A 16,853-nucleotide genomic window follows, 5' to 3' on the forward strand; every position below is an offset into this window, starting at 1 on the left:
AATTTCTAATAAGTTTAAGTAGTAAAGGATTATATAAATAGTAAAACCTACTAAGCCTATACCTTATTTTAATACCCTATCCTACTTAGGGTTATAGGGTACTGTTAGTTTATAGTTAATACTACTTATTATATAAATCTAGTTAAATTAGTAGTTACTAAACTTACTACTATTATTATTTTATAAAATTCTAATTTTAGTATTTAGAGTATTTTTAGCCTATTTTTAAAAGTCTATAAAGAACTAAGTTACTTTATTCTTAGTTAATAGTAGTTTAACCTAGTAAAACCTTAAATAGTTATTAGTAATAAGAAGGCCTATTACCTTATACTTTACCTCCCTTTTATTAATAGTAGTTACTATGCTAAAGAGGTTAAAGAATAGTTATTTAAGTAGTTAAGTAGCCTATTATATAAGCTAGTAAAAGTTTTATTATAGAAGGCCTACCTAAAGGTAATTATTATATTTATCTATAGGTTTACTAGAGACCTTTACCCCTAGTAAAACTAAGAGTTTTTAAAGTTATTACTCTTTAAGGTAGGTAAGTTATCTATACTATACTATTAGGGAGATATCCTATTTAAATACTATTATAATATATAGGTATTAGGGGCCTATATATTATTTATTATTAATATTAAGAGTATAGAGATCTGTTTTATAACAAGACCCTACTATAATAATATTATTAGTAGGTATTCTTTAGATTTCTATAGTATAGCTGTAGGTAAAGAAGGCTATATTAGTAGATATACCTTAACCTAAGATTATTAAGGCGCGTTAGAAGATAATGTTAAATAGAAGTTTTACTAAAAATAAGATATTCTAAATAGTAAATATCTTTCTAACTTTAGTATTACTATTAGTTAAGGTAATTAGTATTTAAATAGTGCTAATATAGGTAATATTAATTATCCCCCCTACGCTAATAATCTGCTAACTAGGTAGTACTTTATATATTTTACCTATAAAGTATTTAGATAAGCTAGTATAATAGGCTTTTACTCTACTATCTAGTACTTAGTTAGACTCTAAGAGGTAGCTATTTAGTATAGCTAGTACTATAATATTTATAGGTATTATATCCTTATTAAGTTAATTATCTTTAGGCCTATATACTCTTATAACTACTATTAGCTAAGTAAAGAGCTTAGTTTTAATTTATTATTACGTAGTATTACCTATAGTTATTATATTAGTATAATTATATTTAGCTTCCTTTTAGCGGCTACTCTTATTAAGTTTATTAAAATACGCCTATTATAGCTATTTATTTCTAGGGAAATAGTAGTAGTAACCTTTTATTACTTTCTTAGGTACTTTAGTATATATATACTCTAAGGCCTAAGGGCTAGTATAGTAAGTATATTTCTTACTACTACCTTCTAGGTTACTTCTACTCTAGCCCTATAAATATTATTAGCTAAATAAGGTAAGAGTAATAGAGTTAATACTAGCCTTAGTAAGTCTTTATTATTTTTTACTAATAATATTAGTAGTAAGTTTATTAAAGTTCTTTAGATTTTTAAAGTTAATAATTAACAGGTTATTATACAGGACGCTAATCTAGTAATTATAGAAGTTATTAAGGTTATATAGAAACTAGAGGTTTATAAGCTATAAAGGTAAAATATAGTTTTTATTAACTAATTAAAAGTATTACTAAATTATATTTAGCTTATCTTAAAATTATATAACTAAGCTATAATTTATAAAGTTAGACTTTAGAAATTATTAAAACAGAATATATAGATAGGCACTCTTAGAGGCTTTATATACGCTAAGGCGTATAAACGCTTCTTATAGCGTACTATAATCTTAAATTATTAATTAAACTATTAGTGTAAGAGTATTATATAGTAGTTTAAGGGCAAGTAGTATATTATTAGAGTAGTACTTAGTAATATTATTCTTAGAATTAAATTAGGGCTTAAAGAAAGACTAGAACCTTAATATAATAGCTATTAATTTAAATTTATTACGCTATTTATTATAGTTCTAAGGTTTTTCTAACTTTAGCTACTCTTCCTAAGTAATTAACCTAAGTACTGTATTTATATTAGGGTAATTTCTTAAGAGATTCTTTATAAGTCTAATAGCTATTTTAATAACTTATTCTATTATAAATATCCTAGCTGTAATAGCCTAACCTAAGGTTAGCTATGCTATAACTAGCCCTAGGACTAACCTTATAGTACTTGTTTTAGCGCTAGTATTTTTATTATTAGTTAGTTCTACTATTACAGAACCTATTAGATTAGCTAGTATTAGTACTATAGATATATTATTAATATTAGGTAGTAATCTTTACTATTATAAAGTTACTTATTTATATACTTTTTAAGCCTTATAGGCTTATTAAGTCTCTATCCTAGTGTTAGTACTATTAGTATAATCTAAAGAAGGTAATTTATTATTATTAGATAGAGATTAGTTAAGTAGAGGGGCAAAGTTTAAGGTACTTATTTATATTTTATATTACGTAGGCTCTAGTAGTTTATTAATATATAAGCTAAGGTCTATTATTATAGTATACTTTTATATACTACGTATATTTAATAGCAGTAGTACTAGCGTTTTTAACTAAATAAGAGCTGTTTACTACTATAATATAATTTTAAATTTGTGTAAAAAAAAAAAAGTTAAGAGGCTATAAAGTTAGTTATTATTATTATTAAGTTATTAATTATGTAGTTAAAGTTCCTAAATTTTTTAAATACTTAGTAGGGGCTACTATTTAGAATTAGCTCTATTAATTTATAGCTAGTAAGGATTTAAGTAAAATAGTATCTTAGTTACTTAATTTACTGTCTTACTTAAGCCCTTTATAACTTTAATTTAATAGCTTTACTTCTCTACAGTATCTCTTAGATAATTATTAATAAAACTATAAATATTAATTATTTAGGTTAGGTATTAAGTTAGGTATTATCTACCTTTTCTAGCCTAAACTTTTAATTGTTAGTTAAGTATTTATTAGATATTTAGTTATAATACTTTAAATTTTAGCTACTTATAGATAGAATAACTATAGTACTAGGTACCTAGGAACTATTATTATATAAGTCTTTTATATATTTAAACATAGTTATAGCTACTTTTAATTTATAAGACTTTTTATTAATAAAGCTATACTTCTATTATTAAACCTAGGAGGATTTATTTACGTTATGCTAATCTTAATATAATTATAGCGTAGGGTATAGGAGTAGTTAACCTCTTTACTTTAAGTATATACGCTAATTTTATATTTCTAAAGATAAAGGTTATTTCTAGTATCTATAATAGATAACTCTCTTTATTTATATCCTTTAATAGAGTAAACGTGTCTTAGGATTTAGAGAGGTAGCTTTAAGTACCTATTTAGGATAGCTTTAATTATGTTTTTAGGTATAATCTTTTTAAATTAATATTTAATAGTATTAGCTATCTCTTTAGCTTATTATTTAATAATAGGTATTTAGTAGTAATTACTTAGTAATACTGTTTTCTTATATAATATATATACTTATTAGGAGAATATAGGTAGTAAGCTAATAAGTCCTTAATTAATTTATTTAGAGTAATTAAGCGCAGTAAAGCGCTAGGCTTATAACCTATTAAAAAGATAATTCTTTATTAACTAACTACCTAGGATAGCAGTAGAATATCTTATATACTTTATCTACTGCTTACTCAGCTATCTACGCTAACCTTGTATTTAACAACTATAACATGTGCTGAAGTGTATCGTAATCGTATGACATATGTATGAGTTAAATCAAGCATCGACAGGATGACGGGAGCCTCAAATAATCACTACCAGTATCTGCATGTAATCCAGGGCGAAGACAAGGACCTAGGTAGAAGTCTAGTGTGATGGCCTGATGCTTGGCAAAGGCCGAGCTACATCTGTTCTACCTGTCTGAGCCGCGTCTACTTTTGACCTTCCTAGTATGTCATAACGCTGACCGCTTGTCCCGTAAACACAGGTCCAACCTTTGGACGAGCTCTTGTGGAGTACCGTTGACATGACCCTAGAAGGATCTTGAAGTCTCATCGTGATACGAGCTATATTTGGACTAAAGCTCGAGTAACAAAAGTTACAAACTCGTCTTGGCACGGGAGGAGATATCCCCTTCTATCCCCGTGTGTAGTGTGTTATCATTTTGACTGCCCATCGTTCATTCTCTGTTGCGACTTTTCCATTGTTGCCTCCTTCAATTAGATAGCACCAGCTTCTACTATGAAGACCTCTACCTTCCTCTCTCTTGTGGTGCTTGCCCGCCAGGTCACCTCTACCCGCTATCCGGAACTCCAATGGGATCCAGACACCGCCAAGGATTGCGTTGAATGGTACAACAATGGCGACGGCGTAACGTGCGACGCAGTGCGCGACTTGATCCCTATCACGCCTGAGCAATTCCACAAATGGAACCCTTCCGTTGGACTCGACTGCAAACCATGGAACTATCAATCATACTGCATTGCCACCGCGGAGAGACTGAACAATACGCCGAAGCAAACAACTCCTTCCTCCACAATCGCGACCACTACAACCAGCGCATTCACGTTGGGTCCTTCTCCTACTGCTTGGACTGATAGGGGCTGCTATGTTGAGGATACCGAATTGCCACTTCTTGACCAGAACATAAGCCCAATCGGTGGAGTCGCGTTCCTGACGATTCTGGCATGTAAGAACAGTTGCTATCTTCACGCTTACAGCTTTGCGGGTGTGCAGGAAGGAAACCAGTGCTGGTGCGGTAGTTCCATTCGCGGCGAGTTGGCGAAGAATCAAACTGACTGCAACATTCCCTGTAGTGGGAATGAGGAGATATCTTGTGGTGGGAAGGGACTACTCAATATCTTCCAGGCCGAGAAGAACGAAACGTCCGCATCTACTACCACCACTAGCACTAGCACTGGTGTTCAGGTTGCCAGTGCTAGCCTCTCCAAGACATCTGAAATTGCCAGTGCGAGGAAGACATCTGGGGCCGAAAATAATACAGTCATGTCGTGGAAGAACTTTTTGTACAGTATTCAGTTCCTTAGTTTGGCGTTATCTTTGTATGTCTAGCAAGATTGATTGTTCACTTCCAAATACGTCTAGACAGAACGTGAGCTACCTCTTTGTGACCCTGCAATTGCCACAGTCTTCCACTCAACGCAGTCTCCATTGAGACCGGCGAATCATGGTGTTCTCAAAATTGCATATGTCGCCCAACTGGTAGCACTCCGCTGGCGATAGATCATCACTGCATCTTTTCTCTCATCAACATCCTGTTTGTGCACTGCCGGATGAGTCAAACTTTGGTAAGTGCGTATCCCTGCCTGCAGTGCCACTGAGACGCAGTGCCGAGGCTTCAGGGTAGATGCCACTCGTTTCATCTTTACTTATTGTCTGGAACTAAGACATTGTGCGACAGATAGGCTAGAAAATACTTGATTTAGTGTACTACCCGTAGATGCGCCCATTCCTCACTCGCGTGATGTTTGAATCACCTAAAGTCCCAATTGCTAGGCTGCCAACATCACTCTTTCCATCGACATCTCCGAAGCGTAGCGTTAATTCTCCAATACACGAGCCCGATCTGAGGCTTCCATGGAAGTTCCACCCGTTGGTAATGCAATATATGAATTGTGCCTCTGCTCGATACGTTCATCATAGCATCCGGAACTTTCCCCAGAAAATGATGCACAATGGGCGGAATCAAGCTTGCGATGATCAAACTCACAGAGGCTATGGACAAGGTGACAATCTAGTCTTTGTGTGCTTGTACGATTTCGATATCACTGCTCCTGGTCCCCTCAGTCTGCTAGAGTCTTGCCTGTCGGCCTTGAACATAAGCAAGAATCATGTTGTTAGCGTAGGCAAGATCAGACCCGACGATAGCGAAGGTGATGTTGGAATCGACCTAAGAAGTGTCATTCTCAAGTGTAATATGGCTCAGTCTGGACGTCTAGTTGGGTTGTGTTGAGCGATAGATGATCAAGCCTAGAACGCCATATTCTTGTAACTAGATAATTGAGTGCGTCAGAGCATGAAACCTCAACTTCAACGTAGGTTGTCCGAACGTAACACTCGACCGCAAGAGGTAGGCCTATTTTCTCTTCATACCCAAATTTGAAGGCCTCCATAGAACTGTTCTCGTATGAGATGTTGCTTCTGTACGTGTGAGAATCACCCGGACCCAAAACAGAGCCTTTCCACCAGATGAACGCGCTGTTTTCCCACTCGCTAGTGACATAAGACGTATTGAGAGGCATGTAGCTACCATTGTAATCGCTTTTGCTGCAGCTCAAATTCAGATACATCGTTTGCAGGTTCATCATATGGTCGATATAGCCCGAGCCTTGAAGGCCAGATATTGGAACTCGGGTCAGTGACGCAAACACTGCTGAGTCTAGATTTTTATCAATGACGGAAATTGAACCAACCGTCATTTACAATATCAACCACTAAACTTCAGACAATGGTATATATGGAGAATTTGATGGGGTTTGGCAACGTGTGCCAGTCTCAGGGTCCATCCTGACAGTCCGCAGCCTTATCGAGGAGAGGAGAGACTGTCGCTTCACGGCTGAATGTTGGTTTGCGATGCACATCTACCGTCTTGCTAGCCTGGAGTTGGGCATCTTGAGAGTTCTCCCTCTACCGATTGAGCACAGTGGAGGTGGAGGAGTCGTCGAGTTTCAAGTCTAGAAGAGGGGGCAAAGCTGTCAAAGCTACTAAGTTGGTTCGTGCATATACTCAGCCACATACGTGACATTTTTTCCAGTGCAGGTTAAACCTGTCGAAAATCTCGCAGAAAGTGTGCTTGGCGATCGAGCCTGGGGCAACCTTTTGGAGCATGATGGAAATAACCTACAAATTGGAGAACCGCATGAAGCGACACGGAGAATTTGCGAACACCAGTGTGTATTTTATGGTTTAGTCAAAGAGTAAGCATATTTGCAAACAAGTTCATAATGGACAAGAAAGTACTCATCAGCTCAATCGCATAAAGTGCATAGTCTCTGCTCATACTACCCGCTCATCAGCACATCCAGCCAACTCGTCACAAGCTTCCGCCCTCGCCCCCCACCACTCCACCATCCCAACCACGGCCCAAAACCCCACATGATTACCCTGCCTCACCACCCTCAGCAGTAACAGATTCAAAAACAGCGCGCAGGCATCCTCCGTCGTGAACAAGACATTCACACTCGTCACCGCGCACAAAAGATCCTTCCCGTCACTCGAACTTGGATCAACCACACGCTTGAGCAGAAAATTTGCCAACCCACCAATAATCCAGAAGAGAAGCCACTGACCAACGTGCAAGCCGGTAGTCCTACTGAATACCTCGAAGTCCGGTCCCTCAAGGCAAGTCATGTAGCCAAAACCCCATGGATCGCGAGAGATAGGGAAGACGCGGTTAGGCTCGACGTTTGCGAGGAGGAAGTACTTGACCACATCGAGATATGATTCGAAGTTCTTGAAGTCGGTGTATGCGCGGTAGAATTCGAATTCTGAGATGACGAAGAAGGCGAGGCAGAAGTGGACGGCTGCGTGTTGCGTTTGCGAAAAGCCCGAACTGGAGTCGAGCAGGCGCTGTCCGAGGGCTGTGGTGGCTTGGTGGAGGTGTCCTAGACACATGCTGAGAGAGATGCAGTATGGTGGACTTCGGGGTTTGGCGAGAGGATTAAGATATGTTAGGGCGAGATCGGTGGAGGCGCCGCAGACGAGGGCGACGAGTCCGCTGAGGAGTAAGATGTTCCATTTCTGTAGGAGGCTGGGAATGAGGGTCGCTAGCACAGAGAAGAAAACTTGGGTTGCGAAGCGGCGCGGTGGTATCCGGAGCGTTGCGAGATAGGACGTCGAGTATGATGGTGCCATGATAGTTATCGTGTACGCGAGGCGTGCAGTGAGGATGAGTGTCTGCTCAGATGTGGGTAATATCGCATTCGACGAGTGCGACGAGTGACTAAGTGGTGTTGGTATGTACCAAGGTTGAGTCCGAACTAGCATCAATTCACTACAGCTGGTGGGATCTTAGCGTACCGGACCGAACCTGCCCTAAGCAATCCAGCAATGGTTCCACACTCCGACTTTGATATCGAGACAACGCCGAAATCACAATCCGCCGCCAGCAGCGTGTGGCTAGATGTGTTGTTCCAACTCAGATCGATGCGCTTCCGTCCGTGTGTTTGAACCGGGAGTGGGTCTAGGTATTATCGAAGTGCAGCCACACGTATCGGAGTCTTCAATAGTCGGTGGAGGAAGCAAGACTCTAGTAGGCTGCCTGGAGACTACTTTCAATCAAGCAATGGAGTGGAGACCGCCCTTTTACCAGTTCTAGGAGCCAGTATGCGACATAACCAATAGTTGTTGGAGTTTACCCGTATACTGAGCTTGTAGAAGCCTTGTGAGTAACAGGATATTGGCTACAGAGTTATGTGTTATCAAATTGAAGAGCTAAGCGCTCATGATATGAGGTCCTGGAATTCTGGACTCAAAGCTAGTAAGGTTTACCGATGTAATGCATGTAAGAATTAATCACAGCAAGTTTTGTGCTACGTAACCAACGAAAACTATAAAGAGAACATAGAAAAGAGAAGTTAAGCCCAGCAACATTACATGTAGACGCCAAAAATATCAAGAAACTTTATTTTGCGCAACTGTCAAGACTTCCCAAGGGCATCAAAGAACCTTCCAACCCAAACGCAGCTAGCAGCTACGATTCCCTCTCGCCTAAATTCTAGTCCTTCTACACCCCATAAATATCTATGCGTGAGTATAAGAGTCTTGTAGCCAATGTACCACGGTGACGATGGGAGTAAAATTTGAGTTTCCCATTAGGATAGAACCCTCTCTCCCGCCCCACAACCACCCAAATCAATAGAATTCCTCGCGCTCCCGAAACAGCCAGCCACTCCGGAACGCTTGGCTGTCTTCCTCGTCCCCTTCACATTGCAATCGAATCTCCTCCTTCAGCTCTGCCATCTCATCCCTCGCGTCCTCAAAATCCTCATTCCGCACCCACCCCTCCTCCGTCATCCCGCAAACCCGCTCCCTCCACCCCTCCACCAAGCCACTCATCCTCGCCCAGCTATCCTCCACATCCGCAAAGCCATCTATTTCCCCTTGCTCAAAGCGTACGGGACAGTCCATACCTTCCACATCAGGGAAATGCCCCCAGAACCTTACCGCGCGGAGCACTGCTCCCTTCAAGGTGATGAGATTCCCCGCCCACTGTCTACCCGCGCTATCGACCAGCATCTGGCGGCCGAGAAGCAGCGGGTCGTGTAGAGCTGCGAGGTGCGGCTTGTTGAGTGCGCCGGTGAGGATGTAGTACGTGAAGAAGAGGATGCGTTGGCGGTGGAGGGCGTGTATCGCTATTTTCTCCGCGTCTGGCAGGGACGCCAAGTTTTCTGGGAGCGTGGGGTCGTCTAGATGCGTGGGGAGGTCGGGGTCTGGATTTTCGAACGCGCGGGGGAGGCCGGCGGCGAGGAGATGCGGGTGGATGATTGCGTGTTGCCAGTCGATTAGACAGGATATTCTGCCTGTTTCGGGGGTTATGAAGATGTTGCCCGGTGTGAGGTCGGGGTGGCGGAGTGTCGGTCGATTGAACGGATGTGCGGGGTTTTTGGGGAGTAGATGCGGTGCCAGCAGCTGGTAGTCGTTCAAAAGCTTTATATACTCCTCTGGTCGTTGAACGCCCAGCCCGATAGCGTTGTGGGGGAAGTCAGGCTCCATTGCAATGCCGTAACGCTGCGTCCAGGCCCTCTCCTTCTCGGCGATCGAGTGCAGGTATTCGACGGGGGTTGTCCATGGTCCGCGGTTTATGTCTAGCCCTGCTCTGCTGCCGAACCAGAACATGTAGTCGGCGATTGGTCCGATGCAGAACTGCTCGTCTGCTTCTTGCACAACATGTCCTTCGACGTACAGGGGAGCTTGTAGATGGGACGGAATGTCTTTCTTGAAGTACAAGCTCCCTGTCGCGCCGAACGGAATCCCGGAAAACACAACCTCAAGCTCAACGAAACTATGCGCCAATCTCCGTATCTCTACGTCTTGAAGCTCCGCCCATCTCGACGCGAGGCAAACCCCAGAAGCCTTCTCCATGAGGATATATTCCGCACCAACAGGATTCTCCTTCGTCGCAGCGTACCCATATACTTCCGGGACCGGTATACCTTTCGCTCTGAGAAACGCGAGCGTAGCAACTTCACTAGCGGTGGCATAATACTCAGGACAGGCGATGTGGTATGGAATCTTAGCGATGAGTTCAAAGCCATCCTCGCACGTGAGGACGAACACACGATTAAACCCTCCTTCTGTTAGTTTTTCCGTGCTGATGATCTTGCCGTGTTTGTTGCAGAGGGAGACTTCTGCTGCATGGTGTAGGGCTTCTAGGTCGAATTTGACATGTCGTTCTTTTAATCGCTGCGCCTCGTTGAAAAGGAATCGTCCTGAGGTGTAGGAGAATAAGGGCGTGTTGTTGGGAGTATCTGTTTTGCGTGCCGAAGCTTGAGGTGCACCTCGCACCATGCTGCTCGACGACAACCCTCGGGTTGCGAGGCGAATAGAGGGGTTGATCGAACGACCATATAAGCGAGAAACACATCTACTTAACATCCTCAACAGAATATCAAGAAAGGGGAGACTTTGAAGCAAAACCCGATACCGTATGAAGAGGGTTGTAGCATTTCCCTAGTCCGAGCATGTAACGTTAGGGCAGCGGTCTAAGCTTACACACCTCCCTCGCAGCATAGTCTTCTATCCACGACTACACAATATCAGAAATAAGTTGTTTTCTCTAATTCGCCGGTCATCGCGATACCGTTTGTTTCGAGAGTTGTCGACTTTACTACAGACTATGTATGCGTTGCTGTTCTCTGCATCGAACTATGTATGTACTCACGCATTCACTCATAACACATGTAAAATGCATATCGTTATCCACGACCAACGTCACCTCTACTCATGCATGAGAACTACCCACCCATCACCACCCCAACGCATCACCAATACATCTTCTCCCCCCCAGCACCGCTACCACCGCCACCGCCCTTCTTCTCCGCAACCTCCACATGCTGAACCCTAACTCCCTCCCCATCCCCCCCCACCATCTCGACATCCTCCCTAAAGCTAACCTTACCCACCGTCTTCGTCCCCACCCCACCAGTACCAACACCATCGACATCCATACCCTCCGCGCCCACCGTATCGCTACTAGCGCTACTCTCCAGCCCCGCCAACGCGGCCATCCCGCCATTAACCTCCACCATCTCCGTCACCCCCTCGCCCCCACCATCAACCTCAGTATCCGGCGTCAGTGTAGCCGATCCATTGCGGAACTCGCGCGTAGCCGTGTTGCTCCACGTGTAATCCCACTCGGGGGGGTTACTCGGCCAGCCATCCTGCTGCACAGCGCCATCACCGTACGTGTCGTTCCAGTCCGCTGTGCCGGCAGCCTGCAGTTCGTGCATGAAGGCCACGTTATCCGCTTTGACGAAGTCGGCGAGGGGTGTGGGCAGTGGGGCGGGTTCAGCAGTGAGGGCGGCGTCGTTGGCGTAGATGAGTAGGGCTGAGGCGGATTCCGTGGTTGCGCGCTCGATGACTTCGGAGAGGGGGACGGCGTTGCGGAGGAGGGTTGGGGAGGCGGATTCGGCGTCGTATTGGATGCGCCACCATTGCGTGGCGGGTGGGTCGGAGGCCGGGACGGGGTGCAGGAGGTAGACTACGTCGCGGCGGGTGGCTACGCCGGCGAGGTGGTAGGGGGTTTTCATGGCGTCTTGGGTGGATTGGCCTTGTGGGGGGTTGGGGGTGGGGGTTTCTTGGGGGGTTTCGGCGCCGTCGTCGACGGTGGGCTTGAAGCGGTTGGAGATGTTGCTGAGTGTTTCGCGGATTTCTTTGCTCTGTTGGTCGAGGGCTGCTGGGGTTAGATGGGGTTGTGGGTAGGCTGGGGAGGTACTTACTCTCGAGCTTGCTCTTGATACTCTCGTAGACGGTCTGCAATTGCGAGAGAACCGCTGCATCTTCTGGTTTTGATTCTTCATCCTCCGTCCTCGGCTGGAACGCCTTCATACTTGTCTGCAGCAGTTTTAGGGAATCCACTTGTTTGGCATTTGCACTGTTCTTGGGTGTGTGGTATTTCAGCCTTTGCGCCGCGGTGTCCATGTCTATCAGCTGATCCTCGTACTGCTTCATATCTCGATACATGGAGTCGATGATATGCCTGTTCGTGTCAAGATACCGATCAACGTAGAGAGTAGCGGGAACTCGACAGCCCAAGTCGGATGCATCTGTTTTCGACGATGTCAGGCGGATGATGAGTACATTGCTGATCTCATCGATATGTGCACTCCCCGCGCCGGAAGAGAAGAGGACGTCGTCAAGAGCGTCGTATATCGTCAGGTCTTTCTTAGCGTCTATCCGTGTCACGTTGGCATCGATGATGAAGCATTCCTGGCGGTCGTTCGCGATATTGACTGTCGACCGCAGAACACCATCGAGCTGCGCACCCGGCACCTGGCTCTGATACGCAAAGCTCCAAACCAGCAAGAACTTGAGTAGGTCATCGTCCGGGTCGTCCAATGTAGGATTACTCTCCTTCCATGCATCAGAACTGAGCAGAGACTCGACCGAAGCATACGCCCTATCCGTGTTGTCCAAAAATGCCATCAGACGCTGCGCCTCGTACAGAATCTCCAGCCCATGCGACTCCGCAATGCCAGTCGTAAGATCGATAACGCGCGCAGACGCCGTAGGGCTTCCTTTCCACCAATCATCGCCCAACCAATACTCTTTCTGTGTCACCCCAGGGGACAGTAATGCATTGCGGAAGAGCGGAATGGAATGGAGAATCGATATGGCCAAGGGGAGGTAGTTGAAGTTCGGCGACGGCTTCAGCACTGGAGGCTTGCCCGATTCACGCTCACGCATGCGATCGGTGGGAGTTGGATCTGGAATATAGGCAGTCGTGGTGGGTACCATGGCCCATTGCGACGTCTCGTAGTGTTCCTTGGTCGCGGGGCCAAAGGCAGCATTCGCACCGCCTATCACGCCCGACTCTTGCATCTCAATGCCTGCTCGCTCCGTCAGCTTCTCTCCAGATATCCCATCCCACTCCTATCCGAGGACTAACTCTCTATGGGCGCATCACCAAGATGTGTGGAGAGGTTGGAGTGCTGGCTCGATCGCGACGGGGGGCGAGTGGGAGCTCTGCTCTGGACACCGCTGTGAGGGTAGTTGTCGAAGCCTGTGCCATAGTCAATACTGAAGGCTGAGAAGCGGCCCGTCAGTCGTATGTCTGTATGCGACCGCGCTGGAGGGGAGCCAACATACTAGGCCCGTTGCTGCCTGCGTCCTGCTGCCCGTACCTGTCGGCGCCAAAAGCTGTCCCGTCCCACTTTGCGACTGAATTGCTGAGTAGCTTCCGTACGTTGGAGATGTCCCCCGCATCGTAGAACTTTTCTGCTGCCTGCGCGACGTCGTTGTTGGAAATCTGCCAGAGTTAGGACGTTGCCACAAAGACAGGCGATGGACCCGTCGCACCTTGAGTAGTTGCGCAGCTTCGTCATGGTCGAGTTGCCAGAAGGAGACTTCTCTTAGCTGAGCTATCTTCTCTTGGTTCGAGGTCCCAGCCATTGTCGCGGTTGTAGAGTGTGCGGCGGGGCGGATGAAGATGTGGATGTGGGTGCGAGTGTAGAAGTCCCAAAGAAGCTATTTGAATGCGCAGGTGAATGAGAGACCAAACGCCGCGTAAACTAGCAGCAACAGCCAAGCGCAGGAAGGAGCCAGAAATTTGGCCCGGCGTCACTCGTGGATTGAGGCATGGCGCATGGCGGGGAGCAATTGCGGAGCTTCAAGAGGAGCTATGGAAGATGACGCGCCACGCTGCAGGGATGTGTAGTGGACCGCTCGACAACGACCTCTGATGCACAACGTGAAACAGAGCAAGTCAAATGCTGAGAGATGTATGTCTGGGAGAAGATGGAGCACATATCCACGACAAACATCTGCAAGTACAAAACGCCTCCATATGCTATCATGCTACCCTTTCCATGCCATAAATCTTACAATCGTTGCCCTCGTCAAGTCTATTTTAGAATGTACAGTGTGTTTTACAGTATTTCAACAGCATTTCCCTCGTCTAGTCATTACCATCACGACTCCTTGCTTGCAGAAACCGTCTCCTTCTGCTCTGTCGACCCATCAGATACCGACGCCTCTTGCGCAGCGTCGGAACCAGGCCCCAGAGGCCTGAACAGCCGCACGCCCTTCTCCTTGTCGATCTTGTCCTGTGTGTCTCTCCACTTGCGTCCACGGACGCTGTACTCGTTGATCAAGTTACGGTAATGGATGAGACTCTGGGCAGCCTCCTGGTCAGTCAAGCCGACGAGCTGGTGTCGTCGCTTCTTGAGTGCGTCATACAGCCTCCATCGTGTGCTTGGTTCTATCTCTTGTATGTGGTACTCGATTGACCAGTTGTCGTCCGGGGTTAGGGCTTGCGGTCGGTCTACGTATCCGTCGTTGACCTTGCTGCGGACTGTCAATGTCCAACCGATGAGTGGTCCCTTTTCCTCTGGTTCAGGCGCTGGGGTGCTCTCGGTGGTTTCATCCGTTTCCTCGGCGTCGGAAGTCTCGGTGGCCTCTTCAACTTCAATCTCCTCCTCAACTACAAGCCCTTCGTCAACTTCAGTCTCCTCCTCAACTACAAGCCCTTCGTCAACCTCATCCGCCCCCTCATCTTCCTTCACCTCGTCGGCTTCACTCGTACCCTCTTCTGTGGCCGCAGTTTCGGCATCCTCGGTCACTTCGACATCCGCTTCACCCTCCTGAGCCTTGTCGGCCGGGATTCCCCTCTTGTCCTCGTCAACTTGCTCATCGACCTGGTCCTGGATGTTTTGCCAGGCTGCCTGGACCTCTGGGTTGTCCTTCCCCACACCTACAACGTTCCGCGCAAACTCTTTCTGGACAGCTTCTCCGGTACTCTGAATCTCGTCCGCTTGCTCTTCAGTGACTGGCTCAGCGAAAACGTACATGAATGGAGTCTTGGTGTCGCGTGACTCAAAGTGCAATCGGATGGACTGATAGCGTTAGTCGATGTTTTAGTAGAATTGGAGAAGTTGACTTACTGTTTCTGGGAATTCCTTGGTGGCCTTCTCCATCAGCTCGTCCAGCAGTGAAATGGAGAGCTTGAATTCCTGGTCACCCAAACACGTGTCTTCTTGGCCATGGAGCACCCTATCCATATCCGCTATGCTCAGATATTGGAATCCGAAGATGCGCTCGATATTGTGATAAGCCAAGAAGATACCGTCCATGCGACCCATGCGAACTTGCAGCGAGTACTTGAGCAGGGTCGCTCGGGTCATGTCGTAGAATTCTCGTTCGAAAGACTCCCACTGGCCTTGGGCGAAGCGGAGTTGGTAGCCCAGCCCTTCTTCGTACTCTTTGTGGTTCATGCGGATGGAAACGACAGCTCTTGTCTTCAGATCGAATACGCCACTCCCAGGAAGGCGAGGATCATGTGCGTCTAGTTGAGATCTCATCAAGAAGTTGCCTTGCCTCGAGTAGTGATAGCATCTAGCGGAGTTGTCTTCGGATGGTGCCTTTTCCGGGCTAGATCTGCGGAAGCGCTCAAACTCGCCTCGGTCTGTCGTCAAGAGCTTCTCGAGAGAATGTCCGAGCCAGCTCATGATGTTGGGTGTGTCGTACGACTTGTCGGCGTCCAGAGCGTATATGCCATCCTTGTATCGCAGAAAGACGGCGCTTGGGCCTGTCGTGATTTTGGAGAATTTGTTCGAGGGGTCGGGGTACGTGCGAGACAACATTTCGTGATTGAGCTTCCTGAAGCCTGAAAGGGCGTAGTGGAAGTGCTGCAGAATGCCAGACATGCTGGACGTGGAGCCAGTGAACTTTGTGCCCGAGCGCCTGGTGATGGCTAGCAATTCTTCATCCTTGGATGAGGTCTTGTATTCGCTCAGCGCCTCGAAGTCGAACTCGCTGACTGGCATGATCTTCTCGAGGTAGGGGTCGAAGTTGTATACGCGCGAGCGAGGGTCCTGCAGGTGGTACACACCGGGGTTGAAGAGCACGCGGTCGAGGCCATAGGACAGCATGGGGACGGGGGGCTTGTCGACGTTGACGGGCTCGAAGGTCAGGTCATCTGGCGAGAGAATTTTTATGGGGAGATTGCTCGCCCTCGCCTTCTTGGTCTTTCCCAGCAGAGCCTCCTTGAGAGAGATGCCCGGGCCCCCATCTCGGTCGTCCTTGGTTTTGGCACCCTCTTTATGGTCCCTTCCTGCAACCCTTCTCACGACATCCTTCTCTTCGTCGCCGGCATCCTGCGTGTCGGGGGATGACGTAGATGAAACGCCCTTCTTCCCCTTGTGCGGGGGAGTCTTGTCGGGGCCCTTTCGCCGTGCAGCCTTGCTCCTCTCCAACAACGGGCCGGTGGTGTTCAGGCGGCGGTGCTGTGGCGCGGGCAGGTGGCGGCGTGCAGCACAGCGCAGACTGGCGGGGGGGCTACGCCATGACGAGGCTTGCACGAGCTTGCGGGCGAGCATCGAGAGGGCGGCGTGCGGGGGAGTGGATGCGACAGCGACAGCGACCACGACGGCAGCGGCGACGGGGCTGGCCTGCAAACAGAAATTCAGCGATCGGCAGCTTGGCGTGCATGGCCGCAAGTCAACACCAGGGCGACGCGCGGAGCCTGGGTTCGTCGACCCGCGCTGGGGCCGAGCTAGAGAGTCCCACGGCGAGCCTCTGCCCTGGCCGTGCGAGCGCCTCTTCACGGCCAAGACGCGTGGTTCGCTGAGCACGTGTCACTGCGGGCGCATCGACGTTGTGCTAACTGCCCTTGCTGCTGCACGGCGGCCGC

The 16,853-nt window shown here is 46.7% G+C and overlaps 5 protein-coding genes across 5 annotated transcripts; 1 reads left to right on the forward strand and 4 right to left on the reverse strand.

Annotated features, from left to right (window-relative positions):
• Nucleotides 1-4,161: 4,161 nt before the first annotated feature.
• On the forward strand, nt 4,162-5,227 carry P153DRAFT_423570 (uncharacterized protein; the record flags this gene model as incomplete). The annotated part of the gene is made up of 2 exons (XM_033672438.1): nt 4,162-4,952; nt 5,211-5,227. The coding sequence occupies exons 1-2, from the start codon at nt 4,226-4,228 to the stop codon at nt 5,225-5,227; spliced, it is 744 nt and encodes a 247-aa protein (XP_033522711.1). The 5' UTR covers nt 4,162-4,225.
• A 2,100-nt stretch (nt 5,228-7,327) lies between these two features.
• Nucleotides 7,328-7,894, reverse strand: P153DRAFT_317997 (uncharacterized protein; the record flags this gene model as incomplete). The annotated part of the gene is made up of 1 exon (XM_033665043.1): nt 7,328-7,894. A coding segment is annotated over exon 1 (531 nt), but the record flags the coding sequence as incomplete, so codon positions are not given.
• Nucleotides 7,895-8,522: 628 nt separating this feature from the next.
• On the reverse strand, nt 8,523-10,662 carry P153DRAFT_367490 (kinase-like protein). The gene has a single exon (XM_033668287.1). The coding sequence runs from the start codon at nt 10,598-10,600 to the stop codon at nt 8,858-8,860; it is 1,743 nt and encodes a 580-aa protein (XP_033522713.1). The 5' UTR covers nt 10,601-10,662; the 3' UTR covers nt 8,523-8,857.
• Nucleotides 10,663-10,986: 324 nt separating this feature from the next.
• Nucleotides 10,987-13,808, reverse strand: P153DRAFT_423572 (uncharacterized protein; the record flags this gene model as incomplete). Its single annotated transcript, XM_033672439.1, has 5 exons — nt 13,523-13,808; nt 13,313-13,472; nt 13,113-13,226; nt 11,944-13,053; nt 10,987-11,897 (listed from the first exon to the last, which is right to left on the reverse strand). Exons 1-5 carry the CDS (start codon nt 13,613-13,615, stop codon nt 10,987-10,989), a joined length of 2,388 nt encoding a protein of 795 aa, XP_033522714.1. The 5' UTR covers nt 13,616-13,808.
• Nucleotides 13,809-14,023: 215 nt separating this feature from the next.
• On the reverse strand, nt 14,024-16,708 carry P153DRAFT_341897 (Pet127-domain-containing protein). Its single transcript, XM_033665945.1, has 2 exons — nt 15,106-16,708; nt 14,024-15,057 (listed from the first exon to the last, which is right to left on the reverse strand). The coding sequence occupies exons 1-2, from the start codon at nt 16,537-16,539 to the stop codon at nt 14,134-14,136; spliced, it is 2,358 nt and encodes a 785-aa protein (XP_033522715.1). The 5' UTR covers nt 16,540-16,708; the 3' UTR covers nt 14,024-14,133.
• Between the last annotated feature and the right edge of the window lie 145 nt (nt 16,709-16,853).

The sequence above is a fragment of the Dothidotthia symphoricarpi genome, assembly GCF_010015815.1.
Source record: "Dothidotthia symphoricarpi CBS 119687 unplaced genomic scaffold P153scaffold_12, whole genome shotgun sequence".
In the NCBI taxonomy this organism is placed as follows: domain Eukaryota; kingdom Fungi; phylum Ascomycota; class Dothideomycetes; order Pleosporales; family Dothidotthiaceae; genus Dothidotthia; species Dothidotthia symphoricarpi.

Coding starts and splice junctions, on each gene's coding strand:
- P153DRAFT_367490 (XM_033668287.1), bottom strand. CDS start 10,600: ATGTTAAGTAGATGTGTTTCTCGCTTATATGGTCGTTCGATCAACCCC.
- P153DRAFT_341897 (XM_033665945.1), bottom strand. CDS start 16,539: ATGCTCGCCCGCAAGCTCGTGCAAGCCTCGTCATGGCGTAGCCCCCCC. Junction 15,058..15,105: donor CCAAGGAATTCCCAGAAACA/GTAAGTCAACTT, acceptor TAACGCTATCAG/TCCATCCGATTGCACTTTGA.